The sequence below is a fragment of the Rhinopithecus roxellana genome, chromosome 11 (assembly GCF_007565055.1).
Source record: "Rhinopithecus roxellana isolate Shanxi Qingling chromosome 11, ASM756505v1, whole genome shotgun sequence".
Classification (NCBI taxonomy): Eukaryota; Metazoa; Chordata; class Mammalia; order Primates; family Cercopithecidae; genus Rhinopithecus; species Rhinopithecus roxellana.
Genome location: NC_044559.1, coordinates 66,288,333 through 66,310,381, shown reverse-complemented (window position 1 = coordinate 66,310,381; position 22,049 = coordinate 66,288,333). Strand labels below are relative to the sequence as shown.

Below are 22,049 nucleotides of genomic sequence, written 5' to 3'. Positions count from 1 at the left end.
CAACACAGAGCTCAGGCTGTGGCTTCAGAGGTTGCAAGCTCCAAGTCTCAGCAGCTTCCACATGGTATTGAGCCTGCAGGTGCACAGAAGTTAAGAATTGAGGTTTGGAAACCTCTGCCTAGATTTCAAAGGATGCATGGAAACACCTGGTTGCCCAGGAAAAAGTCTGCTGAAGGGTAAGGCCCTCCTGGAGAACCTCTGCTAGGGCAGTGCAGAAGGGAAAAGCGGGGTCAGAGTCCCTACTGGGGCACTGACCAGTGGAGCTGTGAGAAGACTGCCACTGTTCTCCAGAGCCCAGAATGCTAGATCCACCTACAGCTTGTACTGTGCACCTGCAAAAGCTGCAGACACTCAATGCCAGCCCTTAAACACAGTTGGGAGGGAGGCTGTCCACTGCAAAGCCAGAGGGACAGAGCTGCCCATGACAGTGGAAACCCAGCTCTTCCATCAGCATGATGTGGATGTGAGACATGAAGTCAAAGGAGATCATTTTGGAGCTTTAAGATTTGACTGCCTCACTGGATTTCGGACTTGCTTGGGGCCTGTAGTCCCTTTGTTTCGGCCAATTCCTCCCATTTGGAAAGGCTGTATTTACCCAATGCCTGTATCCCCATTGTATGTAGGAAGTAACTAACTTGCTTTTGATTTGACAGGCTCTTAGGTGGAAGGGACTTTTTACTGTGGACTTTTGAGTTAATGCTGAAATGTGTTAAGACTTTGGAGGACTGTTGAGAAAGCATGATTGGTTTGGAAATGTGGGAACATTAGATTTGGGAGGGGCCAGGGTTGGAATGATATGGTTTGGATGTAGTCCCACTCACATCGCATCTTGAATTCCTACGTATTGTGGGAGGGACCCAGTGGGAGGTAATTGAACCACTGGGGCAAGTCTTTCCTGTGCTGTTCTTGTGATAGTGAATACGTCTCACGAGATCTGATGGTTTTAAAAAGGGGAGCTTCCCTGCACAAGCTCTCTTCTCTTGTCTGCTGTCATGTAAGATGCATCTTTCACTTTCTGCCATGATTGTGAGGCTTCCTCACCCACGTGGAATTCCAATAAACGTTCCCTTTGTAAATTGCCCCATCTCAGGTATGTCTTTATTAGCAGCATGAAAACAGACTGATACATATGAGGACATTTGGAATATGCACATGTTGAAATACTGAGAGGAAGGAATTATGAAAGGGTAGGGCTAAAGTTCCTGAAAAGAACTATAAAACATCATGGAAAAGAAATAAAAAAAAATAGCTCACAATTTCTTACCATTTAGATATCACAATATTTCAATAAACACTTTAAAGTCATAGAATTGTTTTTACTTTCGTCTGAAATTTGTAAGCAAAACGTTGGCTTCCCCATGTAAATAAATGCCCTTTTCATTTAGGAAGCAGATTTCCCCACTAAATTAGAAATGAGCTTCATTTATTTCCATCTCATAGACACTATCTACTGGTCACAGAGTCATTGAACTATAATTGAATTAAATTCCTGCCATAGCTTAGCTCCAAAATTAGTATCGACAGCTCCATTCAACATCGTCTAATAGACTTCAGAAGGGGACATCTACTGTGTAATATCGTTGAGGTTTTGGATTTTTTTTTTTTTTAAGAGTCTCACTCTGTCACCAGGCTGGAGTGCAGTGGCATGATCTCAGCTCACTGCAACCTCCACCTCTCAAGTTCAAGCGATTCTCCTGCCAATGTTGAGGTTTCAACATTTTGTATGATGTACTCCATTTTGTATGATGTATCATTTTGTATGATAAATACAGAAAATACTGTTGATGTATGTAAAATGCTTCAAAAGGTCTTGAGTTTTCAGGATCTTACAAAGAAGACACTATTATGATTTGGGTACTCAGCTCATTTTTTCTGATGGTGGACTACCATTAATTTCCTTAAAATATCTTTGTTAGCATACGTGCAAACAAATTATGTTGACTCATAACCCATTATTTTATTTAGTACTAAAATACTGAAAAATAGTGTTATTTAGCTAACTTAAACATAGAATCCTTGTTTTGTCTACTTGTTAAACTTTCTACCTCCTAATAATTTCCGCAGAGCTAATTGTGTTCCTTGAATACCTTAGCTCAACTGTGGTTGACTAGCTCTGCAACGTAGGGGCTGTTTCTGTCTCCTGTATTTTGTAGTATTACTTGGTATTTCTAGCATCTCCCAGGTGGGTACCTTCCTCAATGTAATTATCATCCAGCTTATCCTCCCTTCCAACATCATTTCTGAAAATGTTAAGTAAGTCCAGCTATAATGCTGACATCCCTGAAGCACACTCCTTAACACCTTTTCTTAACTTGATGCATTGCCATTTATCATTACATTCCTTTAGCCAATTTAAGTCCCAGGAAGAATGTTAATATTGAATCCAATTTGAGCTAAATTTTAATTAAGATTTCCTGAGACATTTTAAGTGATTTAAGTATAATCAAAATTGATATCTCCTCTGTTATCCCCATCCTCTACTTTTCTAATTTTATCTATACACAAAAGAGAATTAGTTTGTCTGGCTTGAATAGCTCTCTATAAATATATGCCATTCATTTTGACTGTTTCTGCAAATGTTTCTCCTTTGCCTTTAGGAGTATATCTGTCAGGTTTATACAAGTCCCATAATCATGTCATAAAATGCCTTTCCTTCTGGCAACCACATCTGTCCACCCAAATACCCAGTCTCAGGACTTAGTTGCATTAATGCCATTTCCTTTTTCATTCTCAATTATGTTTTGCTGTTATTTATGTGGACATTATCACTCTAAGCGTGACACATAATAAAAAATAGAATATGCATAATATAACCCCTTCAGCATAGTGCAGTGTATAAAGTACTTTGTTTACATTTATTGAGGATATTAAGCATGAACTTTTGAATGGGAAATTAATTAACATGGTGTTCCTGAAATTGAATTCCAGTTTCAAGGTAAATGTGCATGTTTACATTTGATCAAGGAAGGTATGTCAGCATCTTCACCGTATTTTCAAAGGAGTCTGCAAACTATAAAAACTACTACTTTTAGAAGTAATGTACTGAAAATATAAATATAAATAAATAAAACATTTCTACACGTTAATTTACTACAATTACATGTGTTTTCTTCATTCCACAGAAAACTTTTAATTATATTCCCTCATGTAAATTGAGACCACCTTTTTTTCATTCTTCACATTTTGTATGATAAATACAGAAAATACTGTTGATGTATGTAAAATACTTACTATAAGATTTCCTGCTATAATCCCTTTATATCCTTTTACTCTTTTAATTTATATTTATCAGCAAGTCAAGAAGCCACCTTTAATATAATAAATCACTGTTGCTTTAATGTTGCTTGATGAAGTTAATCATTGTTATCTTTTCATATATAATAACCCAAATAAAGTCTTTTAGATACCAGTTGCTTCAAAATGATTATAGATATATGTAAATTTGTTATACAGATGTCTACATCCTTAATTTCAAGGGCTCCGAATAGACTTCCTTTCCTCAAAGAAACATTTATTGGACTACGTTACCCTTGATATTCTTATAATGGGAGATGCATTTGTTTGATTGTTGACACGTTAATACTCTATGACTTATCAGTCCTTTATAAATCAGGGGGTGCAAGTTAAGAATCTTTCCTAGAGCAATTGCAAACAAAAAGGACACAAAGACGAGAGTCTCTGGGAGGAGACTCTAGGAGGAGGAGAACACTATGGAAGGAAAAATGAGAGTAAAAGGAAGGTTGGGAGAAAGAAAGGCAGACCATGCCTATTTCATTTTTTCCAGGTTCAGTCTGTTTTAATAAGAGTTTATGTGTCAAGAACGCGAGGTAAGACGGAAAAAAAATAAATTTCCTATAGGGATATTAGATTTTCTGTTAGGGCTTTCCTCTTTTTCCCTTCGTTAAATTAAAATAAAGATCAGTCTTCAAGATCCAAAGTTTATTTCTTATCACCCTAAGAGAAAAAAAAAAAAAAAAAAAAAAAAAAAAACAGTCTTATTCTTGTGATTGCTTCAGTATTGTAACAAGACACAGTAGCCTCAGTTTAAAACAAAACAAAACAAAACCCACAAGAGTATATATATCAAGCAAACTTCCTTCTGTTTTTTTCTTTGAAAGCCAGCTCCTTTTGTTGGGGGAATAAATGACATGGTGGTGAAAAGTTGTGTCCTAAGTGGATTTATGTTGTGATTTTCAATTCCAGCTCACTGCAGTCGACGCAGACGAGGGGTCAAATGGGGAGATCACATATGAAATCCTTGTTGGGGCTCAGGGAGACTTCATCATCAATAAAACAACAGGACTTATCACCATCGCTCCGGGGGTGGAAATGATAGTCGGGCGGACTTACGCACTCACCGTCCAAGCAGCGGATAATGCTCCTCCTGCAGAGAGAAGGTAATTTATAGTAGAACCAATGCAGTGTTTTCATCGGGCCGTTTAACCCTGTAATTAAATTTAAGAACCACGGCAAGTATTCTTTTATCCTATAAACATCTAAATTAGATCAGAAAAACAGAGAGACCATAGTCTCAGGAACAGCATGCATAGACTGATTTGGTTAAATTGTGGGACAAGGACAATATCTGAGGCATATTTCAAATTTATTATGGAAAAGTAAGGCTGCAGACAGACAGAGAAAGGCTCTTGTCTTCAAAGAAATTAACATATGTGTCAGTGGCATGTAATGTTTCAGGGTTTCAAAGTAACTTCTGAGTATATGGGTAATTATTAGTTATGTAAAATAATATATATATTTAAATATGTATGTACACACAAAGACACGCACACAGACACACACACACACACACACACACACACACACACACACACACAGAGTGAGCTAAAAGATTTCCTGCTATTACAACTGCATCTTTCTAGTCTCCCACCTGAGAAATCCCTTTTGTTAATTTATTATTTATTTCCAGATTTTCAGTATCATTCCAAGAAAATACGAATAAATATTAATATACTCCTTCATTTTGCTGGGGTTTTTTCCCATTCACAATGAATGTATCCTGGGATCCTCTCCATGTAAATACTAGATAAATCCTTCAAATTATTTTTTCACAGTTATGTAATATTCCTTAGTAAGTCTAAAACTATGGAAGAAGTCTATTATTGATAAACTTGTATTCCTTAATACGTATAAAACTGTGGAAGAAGTCTATTATTGATAAATTTTTCAATTTATCCTCTTTTACTGACAATGGAGAAATATTTAACACTGAACATGCATCAGTTTGAATGTGTGCAAGTGTATCATTTTTTATATTGGTATGTTAAGCCCAGATTACAATTATTCTGTATTTTCTACTAGTGTTTATGTGAATTCATATTGTATATTTAAATCCTTATTGTATTTGGGGTGTATCCTAGTACACAGTAGGAGGTATTAATGCAGTCATAGTTTTTTCCAGTCAAATACTCTGTGATATTTTTCCAGTCAAATACATTGTGATATTCATCCAAATATAAACAACATTGGATAGTTCATCTTTTCCTCACAAATTTGAGATGTCGCATTTATTATATCATATATTTTCTTATGTATTTTGATTTTGATCTAAATGTTCTATTCAATTCTATTATTTATATTTTATGAGCTATTACCACACAATTTTAATGATTAAGGTTATCTAGTATGCTCTATCCTCTGGTGCTACTAACTTACCTCAATGGTGTTTTCCCTCCAAAATGTTCCTTCTCCTTCTGTTAAGTTTTCTCTTTGACTTTAAATAAGCTAGTTCAGTGTTTTTGTTGTTTTTGTTAACTGTGTTTTTATTAGGAGCACAGGAGATTTATAAATTACTTAGAAATATATTATATGTGTTTGATGTTGTATCTTTCTATCCAAGAACATTTTGCATTTGCATTTTTGCATTTGTCCATGCATTTTTTGTGTTTTTAGCAGGCTTTTTCTCTTTTTATGTAAGTTCTGTACATTTCTTGCTTGATCTGTTTCTACATCTTTTGTTTTAATTGCAAATAGGCTTTTTTCACCCCTAGCCAAGGTCTAACTCTTTCTCTCAGGCTAGAGTATAGTGGCATAATCCCAGCTAACTGAAGCCTCAAACTCTGGGCTCATGCAATCCGCCCACCTCAGCCTCCCCAGTAGTGGGGACTACAGGTTCAGGCCACCAGTCCTAGCCAATTAAAAACAAATTTGTAGAATCAGAATTTTGCTATGTTGCCCAGGCTCGTCTCAAGCTCTTGGCCTCTACTGATCCTCCCACTTCGGCCTCCCAAAGTGCTGGGATTACTGGCATCAGCCAAAAAATGCTTATTTCATTTGTGACTTGAATGAGACTGCCTCAGTGTTACCCCATTAGTTTGGTCTATGGTTTTAAAAACTATTAATAATACATTAAGAAAATACTCATCTATTTCTATTTTATTGACTGTTTAAAATAGTAATGGTGCTTTTCTCAGATAAAATAAATAGCTATCATATATGAGGACAGTAATGACTTTTCTTCTCGAGTTGATGATATAGTGACTGATCTTACTGTCGCTCCTGTTTTGCATCCATGGTTTAGATGGATCTATTTTGCATCCATGGTATAGATTATATTAGGACATAATTTTTTTTCTCTTGAAATAAGCTGATATTATATGCTTGCTGATATTTTATTTAATAAAATTAGTCTGTACTTTTCTTTTTGAGAAATCCTATCAAGATTAGGTATAGTTGTCATAATACTTCATAAAAGAAACAAATAAAAACACAAGAAATCCCCCAAAATAGTTAATAAGTATAATATCAAACATGAATGTATTATAAACATGTACAAAACAAATAAATGAGTCTGAATTTGGTTCTCTGGAAAGACACAACAAAAATAAATATGTAATTAATTGGATAAAATACTATCTAAGCTGATCAAGAAAAAAAGAATGAGTAGAACTACACAATAAAATCTAATGAGGAAACTACATAGAAATAGAAAAAAGTAAGATTCATAGGAGACAACTTTGCTTAAAAGTATGCAAAATTTGAAAACAGAAATGGATGATTCTTTTAAAAGATACAATTTACCAACATTAGTTCAAAAAACAACAACAACAGAAAAGGAAATCTCAAGAATCAGATAACTCAATATTACACCAGGTCCAGCAAGCTTAACAGAAGGACTGTAACTAAACTTTGCAGGGTGTGTGATCATCATTAATCACAGAGATATGGTTGGTGGAGTATTAGATTCTCATTTATATTTTTAAACTAGATTTCCTCCTACTTAATAGTTTGTTTTCCTTTGAATCTCATGTCAAAAAATAATTGTAATGCCCATTACCCCTCCTTGCTGTCATCGACAGATGATAGGTCTCTTCTCAATAACTTTTCTTCTTTCTAACCTCATATCCTATTGCCATCCACATAGTGGAAAGTCACACTTGGAAGAGTTTATTTCCTACCTGCCTGACATTCACTTCAACAGTACTCCTGTCAAACTTCACATTGACTTTATATCCAATAAGAGGTTTAAGGCATCTCCCATCTTGCAGTCACTCTGACCAAACTTAAAATTTAACTCTCCCAACTGAGCCTCATTGTCAAGATGAAGTTTCTATCAACAGGTATAGCCCATGAATCCCACCTCTGTAGCCTTAACTCCTACTACCGCTTCGTTTATACCCTTCTCTTTAGTTCCACAAAACATACATTTATTTTCTTCAATGCTCTGTAAATTGACATGTGAGTTTTCCTCTGTCTGTTAATGTTCTGTGGTATTTATATGTAAATACATCTTGGATCTGAAATCTCTGCCTCTGTAACTTCTCTTGAAAAGTTTTTTCCTTCCTCCTATGCTGGTTTTCAGTCTGAAGATTTTGCTCCTGTAGATTTCTATATGTACTTCCAAAATAAGAGAATAGAATCTGTGAACATTGAACTGTAAATATAGCTTTTCTAGTGCAATATTGGTGGAACACAAAGGAAAACAAAAGCAATAATTTCTCTGTCTGATATCTACCAGAAAAAGCAATATAAATATCTGTAACCTTCATCTTAGAAACAAGCTAGAAATGCAGAATTACAAAAAGACTTCTTGTAGCACATATTGACATATTTAATAGAAAATAATAAGATAATACAATTATCTATAAGCCAGGAACATTATCTCACTACTACTAATTACTATTGTCATATCAAAAAGTTGTCTTTTTTATTTTTTTAATTATACCATTTCCAAACTTAAAGTATCTTAAGTCTATTTTTCCAAAGCTCTTCTTTATTCATATTTTATGTTATTCTTACCACAAATGTTATAGATGAAGTTTTATTCATGGTATTAATAATTTAAAATTATAATTTCATAGTCTGAACCTCAGACTTGAAATTATTTATGACTTCCTGTCAGGTAACACCCTTTATTACAAAAAAAAAAAGTTTTATATTCACACATAGATAAGTAAAAATTCTCCAATTTATTTTACACATTTGTTCTTCTAGGATGTAGGGAAAAATGGAAAGCAGATTTTGAATTCAGAAGCCTTGTATTTATCTGCCATCGCTAATTAATTTTATAATCTTGATTCAGTGAGCTAAATTTTTCCATTTTAAAATTCTCTTTTGTAAAATAAGAATCAAATTAGATTGTTTTAAGGATCTTTTTCGATTATGAGTGTTACCAAAACACCAGGTTTTCAGTCTAGGTTGTGCTGCTCACCACACAGAAAGCCAATCACTGACAGAGCAATTATTGCCAAGGAAGAAGGCTTTAATTGGGTGCTGCAGCTGAGGCGATGGGAGATCAGTCTGAAATCCATTTTACCGATCAACTAAAATTATGGGTATATATAGCAGGGAAAAAAATGTAACAATGTGTAAAAAAATAGGAACTAGGAACTAGGGAGGGGCAAGAAAGCAGTCACGATGGATGAGGGGTCTAGCATCTCATTGTCTGGATATGGTGATCTGGTGTTTCATTTCTTTAATACTTTCTTGAGAGGCTGTAAGTGGTTTCCTGATGAAGGAACTCACATAAAACATGTAAGTTTCAAGCTTTAAGACCAGAGGATGAATTTCTATGTTTATCAAAAAAAGTGATCTATGGGACTATTTGTTTGGTTTCAGTTCCCCCTTTCTAATTATCAATTCCTCAATCATGGGGAGTTTGTTTGTCAATCTTTCTGGCTGCTTAATGCTGAGGAGGGGCATCATGGGCAGTGTTATACTATAGGTGATTTCATGGTCACCCAGAAATCAAAGGCTAATCTAATAGTGTCATTTTCTTCTGAAGCACAGTATTTCTTTCCTCAGCCCCCAACTTCCAACAAAGGCAAGTCATAGCAGGACAAATCTACTTTCAAAATAAGCTTCAGGCCCATATGCTTAGCCTGATTAACCACCCAAAGTGCAACAAGAATCATTTTTTATATAGGTCCTACATTGGCTTGGCTGCAACCTTTCACAAGGCCATTTCAGTCAAAGCCCTGAGAAAATAACCACTTCCTCCAATTGTGTCCCCATTGTACAAGAAAACATGTTGTTATTAAATGTATGCAAACAAACACATCACCATCAATTAAGAATATTATTCTGGAGAAATTAAGCAGAGAAAAAATACGCCTCAAATTCTGTTTACAAAAGTATTCTCTACTTAATAAACTCAAAGCATAACTTTATAGGTTATAAATAGCTCTAAAAAGTTATCCAGACTCTGAAGAACAAAACAAAAAAATCAGCAATATTTCAAAGATAAAAGCCACAAAAATTATTTCAGTCCTTCATGAGTTTAGTCCATGCAATCAGTTCTTGCCCTGCTTAATATTGGGTTAACAATCTTTATGAACACATTAGCCTTTAAATTAGTACCCTAGGAATTTTCCTCTCTAACCCAATGGCACAATCTCTAAAGTTATCAGTAACCTGCATTCAAAAGTTCTTTTCACAAACTCCACCAAAGAAGCAAGCCCTGGACTGTAGCTGATTATAAGTCACTTTTTGAGAAAGATCAAAGCAAAATAATAATTGTAGATGACAAAAGCCTTAAGACAGCCATAAAGACACAGTAGATAAAGAAATTTGGTTATTTCTGTGGCATACAAAAATTTAACATGATAATCATAATTATTACTGACAACACATATTGACATATCAGAATTTTAGGAATCTCATAAAATCCTCAATTAATAACCCATCCCTGTAAATATTAAACAAAGGAAGCTTAACATCACCTCAGATTTGACAATGTCACCTTCATAATTCTAATATAACAACTAAGCCTAATAAGCCTTATATGTCTCTCTTGAACTTCAGGGAAACTAATACCCCAAAAGGTTAGTATGAGGTCAAAAAGACTGAATTTAGAACTTGAAATTTTGCTATTGGAAATTCTGTCAAATATGAAAGGTTTAAGACACTTGACAACATAAAATATGATCACAGGTCACTATAAAATATTCATTTATTTAGCCAAAATAATAAAACAAAAACATTTACCTTTTGATAGAGAGGTGACTGTTTCTTAAGCAATAAGACCTAAAACTTAAGACAGCATGAGGCCAACTAATTCTGTCTCCCTCCTCTCCATTTTTTTTCCGTACAGTTTCCTCAGGAAGTGAACAAAAATACCTTACATGAAATTTTTGTTCAAATGAGAAAACCAAATTTTATCTTTGTATGGTATATTATTAATGTTAAATCTAATTTTAATAAAATCTTATATACAAATCTATCTAATTTTAATCAGTTTGACTGTAAGATTTTCACAAACTTCTTATAGCCTTTTATGATTACCCATTAAAGAGTAGATCAACGCTCCAAGAAAACCCTGTTATTCTGACACATAGGCCCAGACACTGGCCTTGCATGATTGTGCTTTTGATATTAATGTTTAATTTACAGAAACTCTGAACTAAGTTTATCCCTCAAAATTGCCCCTTACCATCTCACACACCCACAGCTTCCACAATAGTTCCTGGGTCTACAGGGATTGAATAGTTTTAATTTCTGGCCCTGTGTCTCGTGAAAGCAGTTCATTTTGATTGTCACCTTCTCCTGTGTCTGAAGATGAGACTTTGACTGGTATCAGTGCTCAAACTTTAACAGAAGTCAGTGCTTTCTTCAGACCCAGGATTCAAAGACCTGTAAGTTAACAGCACAAGGATTAGTTAATAGGATATTTATACTACAGAAAGCCTATTATTCTAATATGTCACAAATTAAAACACAGTGGTTTGGAGTTTAACAGATACTACTTACAGCACTTCTAACCACTGTGATAAAGTAGTTAGGTTACTCATTCCATATTTCTAATTGTTAGCATTTCAGTGACAGAACTGTGACCAAAAGCATCAAGGTTTTGATATGTCCTTTGCCAAACTTTTCAAAGTAAGGCAACTAATGTTGTTTTTTTCCATTATTGAAAAATGGCAAATGCAAATATCAGTTTTGGAAATTCAGAATAAAGATAAGAAATCTCATTTCACTTAAATACTACACAACAAAGCAAGGACAAAGTGAAAACCACACAATAATTTCTCTTTAGCTATTTAAAAGACCATCATTACACATTTCTAAGATTTACTTCTGGATACAGTACTTACAACTAATTAAGTAACTTTCACCACTGAAGTCTTCAAGCCAGTGCAACACTAGTACATATTTTGTTTTCAAGTACCACATGAATGCCCATCAGAGATAAATAGATTTGGATCAAAAATTACAACAAAGTATCATACTTTTTAAAGTAATTACTGCTTAATTCGGTTGAGTGTCACTTAATGTTAATAATGATAAACAAAACTAAACTCGTTTGAGAGAAATCCCAATCAATTAAAGATTTCCTTAAAGAAAAGCCCAGTCTTTCCTGAACATTAAAACTTTGAACCCATATCACAGTTTTTCTTCATTAAAGGAAAGGATCTGAACTAACTCAAATTATTGATTGCATTGAATTACCTTGGAAATAAACATCATTTAAACACTTCTATTCTCATCTACTTTTCCAAATGACAAAATATGTAATGTACTATTTTTGTTTAGAACTTATAAAAATAAGTCTTTTATGTGATTTTTGCCAGGAACCTTAAAGTTATCATAGCTAGCAATATAATCAGAGGTAAGAAAAAACAGTCAGATTTAAATGGCTGCTGTCCTTCATCAATGTTTTGAAGCTTGACAAAGGTAGTTTAGGAACTTTCAATAAATACAGCAAATGATAAATTGTTGGGGATACATAGAAAACAAAATGACCATTCATAGAACCAAATAAAAGCTTTCCATTAGAAACTAAAAAGCATCAATAGTTTTATATATATGTATATGTATACAAATATATATATGTATATGTATACATATGTGCATATGTATAAATATAAATATGTGTATATGTGTATATATGTGTATATGTGTATATATTTGTATGTATAAGTAGAACAAACAGCAAATAAATGAAAATTAGAAGCGAAAATAGGCCGGGTGCAGTGGCTCACTCCTGTAATCCCAACACCTGGGGAGGCGGAGGAGAGGGGATCACTGAGATCAGGAGATTGAGACCATCATGGCCACCATGGTGAAGCCCCATCTCTACTAAAATACAAAATTTAGCCAGGTGTGGTGGCAGCACCTGTAGTCCCAGCTGAGGACTGAGGCTGAGGCAGGGGAATCACTTGAATGCAGGAGGCAGCGTTTGCAGTTAGCCGAGATCGTGCCACTGCACTTCAGCCTGGCAACAGAGCAAGATTCTGTCTCATGAAAAAAAAAAAGAAAAAAAAGAAGCAAAAATAAACAAACAGTATTCCAATCCTCAATTTTTCTTCTACTTAATTTACCTCGGGTTACAGTGTTACCCAGAGCCAAAAAAAATTCACCTGATGAGTATTTTATTCCTGATTCAGTTTTCTGACATTTACTGTCTTTAAGTCCAGCAATACCATTATATATTTTCTGTAATTAAGAAATTCACTTCAGGAGTATGATGCAGAATAGCAAATATATGAAATTTGGCTCCATGTTACATTCAGCTTTGGACTTAACTATATTTAAAAAATTGCCAAACTGATAATGTATTTCTTTACAATAATTTATATTTTACCTTCATTAAGATATGAGCTTTAACTGTGAACAATGTTTATTAGCCAAAGTATTCCAATTTTTATCAAGTTTCAAAGGATATTTTATTATCTATGCTTTTACAACTTTGTATTTTCTTTGTATGGGCATGAAGGGAGACACACTGAGAAACAAGAAAAATGGCATATGACTTACACAGACCATCCATGATATGCCTGGACTTTCTGTTTTGTCCTAGATTTTCTTTCTTTTCTATTTTTAATAACCAGTTATTTTAATTTAGGACAAACATTCATCAGACAAAAGCTTTTGCTATAAATTTTTTTTTCATTATCACCTTCCTTACCAAAAATGTATTTTCATATCTATAACTTTTTTCACATCTCTTTTTCTTCTGCTTACTGGTTTTCTTCTACCTTGTTTCATAAGTAACCATTTCAAGGCCATAATTTGAATTAACATTTAGATAACTTCTGAACTAGACAAAATGATTTGTTCTCAATAAAAACACATCTTCTTTAGAATTCTTATCCTTAGTAGCCTTAAATTTTAGAGAACAAAGTTTTAGTGAACACCTGAGAAGCAAGAATTTCTGGGCTATCAGATATTAGCATTTTACAGATGAGATCCATTCCACAGTTTTTAGAAATATGTTTACCCATAACTTTTTCTTAACTGGAAATGACCCAGACACCCAATGAGCATCAAAAACAATTTAAATTTTTTTTATTTTTTTTATTTTTTTTTATTATGCTTTAAGTTCTAGGGTACATGTGCATAACATGTAGGTTTGTTACGTATGTATACTTGTGCCATGTTGGTGTGCTGCACCCATCAACTCGTCAGCACCCATCAAGACTTGGAATCAACCCAAATGTCCATCTGTGACAGACTGGATTAAGAAAATGTGGCACATATACACCATGGAATACTATGCAGCCATAAAAAAGGATGAGTTTGCGTCCTTTGTAGGGACATGGATGCAGCTGGAAACCATCATTCTTAGCAAACTATCACAAGAACAGAAAACCAAACACCGCATGTTCTCACTCATAGATGGGAACTGAACAATGAGATCACTTGGACTCGGGAAGGGGAACATCACACACCGGGGCCTATCATGGGGAGGGGGGAGGGGGGAGGGATTGCATTGGGAGTTACACCTGATATAAATTTAAAATTTTTAAATTACACAAAAAGTTTACCTACAACATTTATTCAATTTACAAGTACTTGATTCTTTCATTTTAATAGTTTATCTAGATTAATCTGAAAACTGAAATATTTAGACACCATCATTTAAAGTTAGCTGTTTCCTTGTTCACTATGCTTTTTTTAATAGCTGCTGTATGTCAGGTCCTCAACTAAATCTTAAAATTAAATATATACGTATTTTTGCCAGTAACTCACAAGAATCAGCTAAGAACATGCAATTAGTCTCATTTGTCAAAGAAGGTACACAAACCGAAGATCATTTTATTTTGGCTGGGTTTATAGTTTTATAACCTTCTATGCCAAACCATGACACCTCAATTATATATAGCAGAGCTATATATAAAACCCAGACAAAAATGTATGCTGACAATTCTAAAGACATTTCTTTTTTTATTTTATCAAAAATTTTAAAGCCAGCTTGTTTATTGTGGTTTACTTAAGTCATTTGAACTTGAAAAATACTTTGGGCTTACTTATTTTATGTGTACTCTTTTATTTATAAACCAATTTCGTAGACAAAAAAAAAAAAAAAAGACCCATAATATATGAACATAAACACACTAAGACACATATAAACACACATAAAAATCCAATCCATTTTACCTCAGAACTCTAGCCATGATATAGCAATACAAACTCACTGGTTTACATAGCCACAATTTCTTTACCCCAATAGGTAATCCAGTGAAGGCTGTGAATCAAAATTTTGGGTAGAACAGTTTTCATGGCAGTTTGATTTTTAAAGGCTAAACCTCCCCAGACTCCAAAGAACACTGGGACCAGTCAGCACCACAAGAGACACAAAAGAACATCATATACTGACCAGGCCCAACTGTGGTTAGAGCAGTGGTGCAAAAGCCTGGATACATGGAACTCTGTCACTCTTTCCCATTCAATAGCAAACTCCAGATTCCAAAGAATACTGGAGTCAAACCGTGTTTAAAGAGAGTTAGTTTACTGAATTCTACTTTCCTCCGACTATGTCAAACACACACAATCACCAACACAATCCAACTGCTGAAACAACAAACGAGCCCTAAGAGTGTCCAAACTGAAACAGTTGAGGTGCTTCTTCTATTGGTTGGGCTTGATCAACTCACAAATGAACATTTCTTAGGAATTTCTCAAATTGAGAGGGGCCAATCCCACTGTCTGGTACCCACAAAAGATACACACTTGCTTACACATACACACACACCACAATTACAAACAAGCCCCCAAGAGCGTTCATACTGAAATCCCCAAAAAGTGTCCATACGAACACAGGGTGCTTCCCACTTCTCAGTCATTTGGGCTTGTTCAACCTACAAATAAAAAATTCTTTAAAAAATTCTCAAACTGAGAGGAGGGGATCCTGCTGTCCAGGACCACAAAGGAACCGACACTCACCTATCTGGATGCCGATGTCAAATTTCAAATGCTGTTCTGACTAGACAATCAGGAATGTAGTTAGGGGTAGCTGCTGTTAGGCCAGAAAGAAACTGAAACACCGCCAGTGAAAATCAGGTGGGAAACTGCTTAGGAGGCCTTCTGAGACACTCGGCTCAAGGCCACCAAGACACAAGCAATGTGTTCCTGTCAGGTAACCAAAATCTGTCACAGGAACACTAGGGGTTCAGTTTAGATTATGCTGCTGGTAATACAAAAAGCCAATCACTGAAACAATAATTGTTGTCAAAGAAGAAGATTTTAATCCAGTGCTGTAGCTGAGGAAATGGGTAACAATCTCAAATTCAACTCACTGACTGACTAAAATTAGTGTTTACATAGCAGGAAATAAATGTTAATGTGTAAGAAAACAGGAGCTAGGGAGGGGCAAGGAAACAATCATAACGATTGAAGGGTATGACGATTGAGGGGTGTGACATTGGATGTGGCGATCTGGTGAGTTTCAGTTCTTTGATACTTTTTTTTGGGAGGCCTGAAGGTTGTTTCCTGAGAAAGGAGCTCAGATAAAACAAATGTAAGTTTCAAGCTTTAAGATCAGAAGGGTCAATTTCTATGTTTATCAAAAAACAAACAAACAAAAAACTATTTATGGGACTATTGGATAGGTTTCAAGAGTATATAAGAAATATATTATCTCTTTTGTTCTACTTTGACCTTTATTACCAGATGAAATATAATAAAGCTTTATGATGTTCGTTTTTAGAAATGGAGATTTATCTACATCATTCTGGCTATATTACAAAAATAAAATTTGTCTCATATATATGCTCAATGTTATGCATTTAGTACTAGCTATAAAATGTGAATACAAAATGCTTGCATAAAGTATTTTTTATTTATATAGTGACTGCCCTATTTTAGTAAGTGCTTAAATGATGCTGTTGAATTACTACTATTTATTACAGCATAAATGCTATTACTTTATTGTTAATACTATTGGTATTCAATTTTAGGAAAGCTAACTCTGACACTGTGCTGACATCAGGGATAAAAAGGAGATAGCATTTTAAAAGGCAATAACCCGCAAGAAGCCTGGTGCTTATTTAAACACATTGTAGGGATGTGCCAGGATGTTGCAGATGAAAAATGCAAGACCTTGAGATATGATCTCCTCCAAATAACTAAGATTCACGCCCAATAATGGAGAAAAACATAAATAGCAATTCTAGCTTTTGAATTATTGTGGAAAAGAACAGAGGAAGCAAAGGAGTAAGGACAGATCAAGGAGACGGTCCTGTTGGGCTAAAATTTGTCTCTGTGTTTTATCTGGGTCTAGAGTCCTCTTTGTTTCAGCATTTTAAAGTTTTCTTCTCTGTGACAAATATCCAAGTGCCTCATATGAGTTTAAGGTCCTTATTGTAGTATTGTCACACTTTAGCCCTCTAAAATGGGAAGATAATGAAAGGGAAAGGAATAGAGAAATAAAAAAGTGTGATGAGTGTAGTTTATGCTTTCAGAAGCCTTAAGACACTGATATTCTTGTAAAACCTCTATAAAGTATTCTTGACCAGTAAGCTGAAGATCTAAAGCATATCAGAAGCAGAAAGGGGCCTAGCTTTTGAAAGAAAGCTTCGAATCTGCAGTACAGATATGTTCCAGGTCAAAAAAAAAAAAGAAAGTTGAAACATTGAGGAAGTCTCTTGGATCCAGGGTTGGTTATTGAAGACGTTAGGTGAGTTTATAGAGTTTTATCCTGAGGTAATTAAAAAAAAAACAAGTGAGTCTACATATTGTGCTTTTCATGAGATTCTGAAGCAGTGGCCTTCAAATTCTAGTTTCTATAAGTAGAACCTTGGAAATTTGTAAAAATTGTAGATTCTTGTATCCTACCCTAAAGATTATGAGACAACATGCTCAAATTCTAACACCAACATACCCCATGCTGGGGAAGGGTGAAGGAGTATCGTGCCTTTGTAGGAATTTAGCCAAGTGAAAGGATTCAATTAAAATATCTACAGTATTATAAAGGATGTAACTAAGGAAAATGCAAGATTGTTTACACTATTCATAAAGTAGAATAAATAACCTTAAGCCTTATTTTGAGTAATTTATTAATAATAAATTATAAAAGTATGTTTCATATATATGTATACATGTACTTATATATAAATATATAAACTTATTTAATCTTTATCATGACCTTAGATGTTATTATTATTTACATTTATTATGTGGAAATAATGAAACTGAAAGAAGTGATCTGCTCTAGATCACTGAGGGCAGCACCAAAATTCTAACTCAGGAATATCTGGTTACAAATTCTGTGTTCAACATCAGTCACCTACTGTTATTACCAATAGTGTTGTAGGACTTGTTATGCATAGAGAATGTACTATCACAGAAAAGAAAGAGAAGAGATTCATAAAATGTTTTAAAAACTTGATCAACAACAGACGCTAAAATAAGCCAAGATCTTCAAGGGTAATATCAGGGAAAATGTTTTACATCTTGGGGCTGCTTCTGGGGTCAGATCACCACCTGGCAGGATGTTAGGTCTACCTCAAAATGACAATTCCTTTGTTCTCACAACATGGGAAGTGGGAATCTTTGCAGTATACTATAAATTTTGTAACTTCCCATTGTTTTGTGTTCACATTAATAATTATAATTATATAAGCAACATTTCATCATCTGTTTGAATCCATTTAAGAAATATCTGATTAATTTTATTGGCAAATTTTGATACTAAATAGATAAAATCAGAGGCAGAAATGAATACAGATATTTTAACTAATTACAAAAGTTTAAAATATTTCAATTTAAAGTGAGATTACTTTAGAACTTTAGAACAATATCATGATAAATGTAGGTATGAGGTTTGTTTTTTTGTTTGTTTGTTTGTTTTTTTTTTTGATTCAGAGTTTCTCCTGGTCGCCCAGGTTAAAGTGCAATGGCGTTATCTCGGGTCACTGCAACCTCCACCTCCTGGGTTCAAGCAATTCTCCCTTCCCGCCTCAGCCTCCTGAGTAGCTGGGATTACAGGCCACCACACCCAGCTAATTTTTGTGTTTTTTAGTAGAGATGGGGTTTCACCATGTTAGTCATGCTGGTCTTGAACTTCTGACCTCGTTATCCGACCGCTTTGGCCTCCCAAAGTGCTGAGATTACAGGCATGAGCCACCGCGCCCAACCATGAAATTTTTTAAAGTCACGGTAGCTTTTATGCTTACTATTCTATTGTTATCTATCCACTGATGATACGCTCAAAAACAACTTGAATTTAGGTATATTATAAAGTGACAAGCTATAAAACGAAATTTTAGTGCCCATTTTCTGAATTTCGTTTTTCTTTTTTTCTTTTTTTTCTTGAGACGGAGTCTCGCTCTGTTACCCAAGCTGGAGTGCAGTGGTGCGATCTCGGTTCACTGCAAGCTCCGCCTCCCGGGTTCACGCCATTCTCCTGCCTCAGCCTCCTGGGTAGCTGGGACCACAGGTGCCCGCCTCCACGCCCGGCTAATTTTTTTTTTTTTTTTTTTCTATTTTTAGTAGAGACGGGGTTTCATCGTGTTAGCCAGGATGCTCTCGATCTCCTGACCTTGTGATCCACCTGATTCCCAAAGGGCTGGGATTACAGGCGTGAGCCACAGCGCCCGGGCTGAATTTCTTTTAAAAGGTTTTGAAGAGTAGAATGGTTTAGTTAATAAACTCAAATATTTTTGGTGACCATGTCTTTTAATTGAAGCATGTCATAAAGAGTTTGGGACTACTTTAAGATGTTTCTAGGCTAGGCGCGGTGCTCAGGGCTATTATCCCAGCAGTTTGGGAGGCTGAGGTAGGTGGATCACCTGAGGTCAGGAGTTCGAGGCCAGCCTGGCCAACATGGCAAAACCCCATCTCTACTAAAAATACACAAATTAGCCGGATATGGTGACACAGGCCTGTAATCCCAGCTACTTGGGAGGTTGAGGCAGGAGAATCACTTGAACCCGGGAAGTGGGGGTTGCAATGAGCAGAGATCATGCCATTGCACTCTAGCCTGGCCTGTGGAGCAACTCTCTATCTCAAATAAATAAATAAATAAATAAATAAATATTCTCATCCCCAAATAGAAATTGTAACAAATGTGTTTTGAACTAAATCATGACTTTGTTAAAATAAATTCAAAGCATACATCTTAGGCAGTGGTGGTACGTTTGTATAAAATGCATGTATGCGTGTGTGTATATATGTATGTGTATATATTTGTGTATATATGTGTGTGTGTATGTGTATGTACACATGTTTTTTCAAAATAGAGGGCTAACCTTATAAATTTTCAGATTTCATTGATATATTTCAGCCACTGTTTCCACCTTAGAAACCTTGACTAACATGCTTCTTCAGCTTTTGTTTTATAAAAATTTCAAAGTTCAGAGATATCAAAAAAGTTGACTATGTCAATGCTAAGTTTTTTTCCTTGTAATGATAAGGTATCTTGTCCTTTAAGAAAAGCTCCTGTTAATATAAGGGCTTTATTAAATTTGATTCCTAGCTTATCATATTTTACTTTTTAGAGAAGATTTTAAAACATATTTAGTTTTGTTTGCAACTATTTTACGTAGGATTCCTTATGATCCTGACTCCTAAGATACACTTACAGTAAGCCATTGATGTCAGCAACAGAACGGATAAAACACAGCCCGTAATTTTGTGTGTGTTATTTTAATCAATACTCCCTCTGCTGGTTTAACAGGAAAAAAATCCCAAGGACAGCTCTTATTACCAGATGTTTATAGAATGATTTTGCTATTAGAGAAGCATTAAAAACAAAGTCAAAAGTCAAGGCAAGTTAATTTATTAGCTTTATTTATATGGCTATTCCATTTTAATTCACACTATTCATCTAAGTAGGAAAAACAGATACTGGAGGCAATTACTTTTACTGAGATGATTTCATAGCACCATTATACTTTGGTGGTAGTTTTATTTTTGTATCCTTTCATTTTGACTTCATCATTTTTCATAAAATTTGGAAATTTTTTTCTCCAGTAAACCCAACAAGTGAATAAACAATGCAGTCTAACATTAAATGTGATGCAGATTCGTAACCATGTTGTTTGTCTCTCTTTCTCTGCAGGCACTCCATCTGCACTGTGTACATTGAAGTGCTTCCACCAAATAATCAAAGCCCTCCTCGCTTCCCACAGCTGATGTATAGCCTTGAAATTAGTGAAGCCATGAGGGTTGGTGCTGTTTTATTAAATCTACAGGTATGTTCCTTGGTGTGTGTGTGTGTGTGCACGTGTAAATTCTCAAGTGACAAGCTTGGCATTTAATGAGTTTATATTTGTGTATGGAGGGAAAAACCTCACATGCTTGCCTCCACTCTAGTGAATGAAAATTCCATCTGGAAAGGAAAGCAAGGGTAATATGGATGGAGGGTTTCCACAGCTAATCTAGTCTATTGATCACCACAATTGAAGAACTAACATTTGGCTGGTAAGGATTAGCTGCAATCATTACAGGAGAGAATGAAGAGACTGGAAACACATACTTGAATATTTTGTACTTTGGATCCAAAGAGACTGCAGCTGACTATTATTTTCTGTCTTGTATGCCTTTTCTCCAGCTGGATTTATTTTTGCTGCAGTCTTGTATAGGGGAATTAACTTTGTACTCAAAGGCTGATGGTAGGCATTTTAATTCTGAGACAAGCCCCACTTCATTTCATGGCCATAGGCAAATCTTGTAATTGCTGTTTTTTATTCATTTACGAGAAGGGGGTAGTTTTAGCTGATATTTTTATTTGTAGCTAGAGATTCATGAGCATATATATTACTTGCAAGATGATAGCTTGGTGTTCACTGTTTATATATTTCTGACCAAAGTATCTTTGGCCAGGAAAAGCTCTATCTTTGAATATGCAGCTTCAAGTTGGGCTAAATATGGTGTTGATGTATTTTCACTTTGCTATGCCAATCATAATAATCATAAGATGATGCATTGTTTTATACATGAATGTTCAGAGAACAGAGTTTACCTTCTGGTGTTACATGGGAATTGCAGAAGTTGCTGATATGAGAATTCATGAAGCTGGCCTTGAAGCCTAGGGGAGATTTTAACATGACTGACCCAGGAAAATTCCAGCATCAATCTTTATCATCAGCTGACATGACATAAGGCACAGCTACATCTTGCTCAAATCCCATTCGAATATTAACACCCTCTCACTTAAATCTGGGTGATATAAAAGTGAAGATTTCATAGAATGTTTGTATTGAAAATGATGCAAAAATAACAGAACACATCAATCTTATTTTTGAGATGTGGAAAGCTAACCCAATAGAAAGTAATTGATGCTTAAAATCAGTTGATTGAGTTTTCATCACTTCTAAAACAGGGCGATTTCTGTTATATCCTACTGATTACTAATAGCTACTGAAATTTTC

The 22,049-nt window shown here is 34.9% G+C and overlaps 1 protein-coding gene across 12 annotated transcripts in view; it reads left to right on the top strand.

Annotated features, from left to right (window-relative positions):
• Positions 1 to 22,049, top strand: part of PCDH15 (protocadherin related 15) — a 1,888,416-nt gene that overhangs the window by 1,541,648 nt on the left and 324,719 nt on the right. For 11 of the 12 annotated variants that reach the window (XM_030941315.1, XM_030941316.1, XM_030941314.1 and 8 more), the window contains 2 exons: positions 4,204 to 4,397; positions 20,738 to 20,870. In XM_030941315.1, the coding sequence (XP_030797175.1) occupies positions 4,204 to 4,397; positions 20,738 to 20,870 (327 nt within the window). The remainder of the gene's footprint in view (positions 1 to 4,203; positions 4,398 to 20,737; positions 20,871 to 22,049) is intronic. The other variant, XM_030941313.1, reaches the window with a different exon arrangement.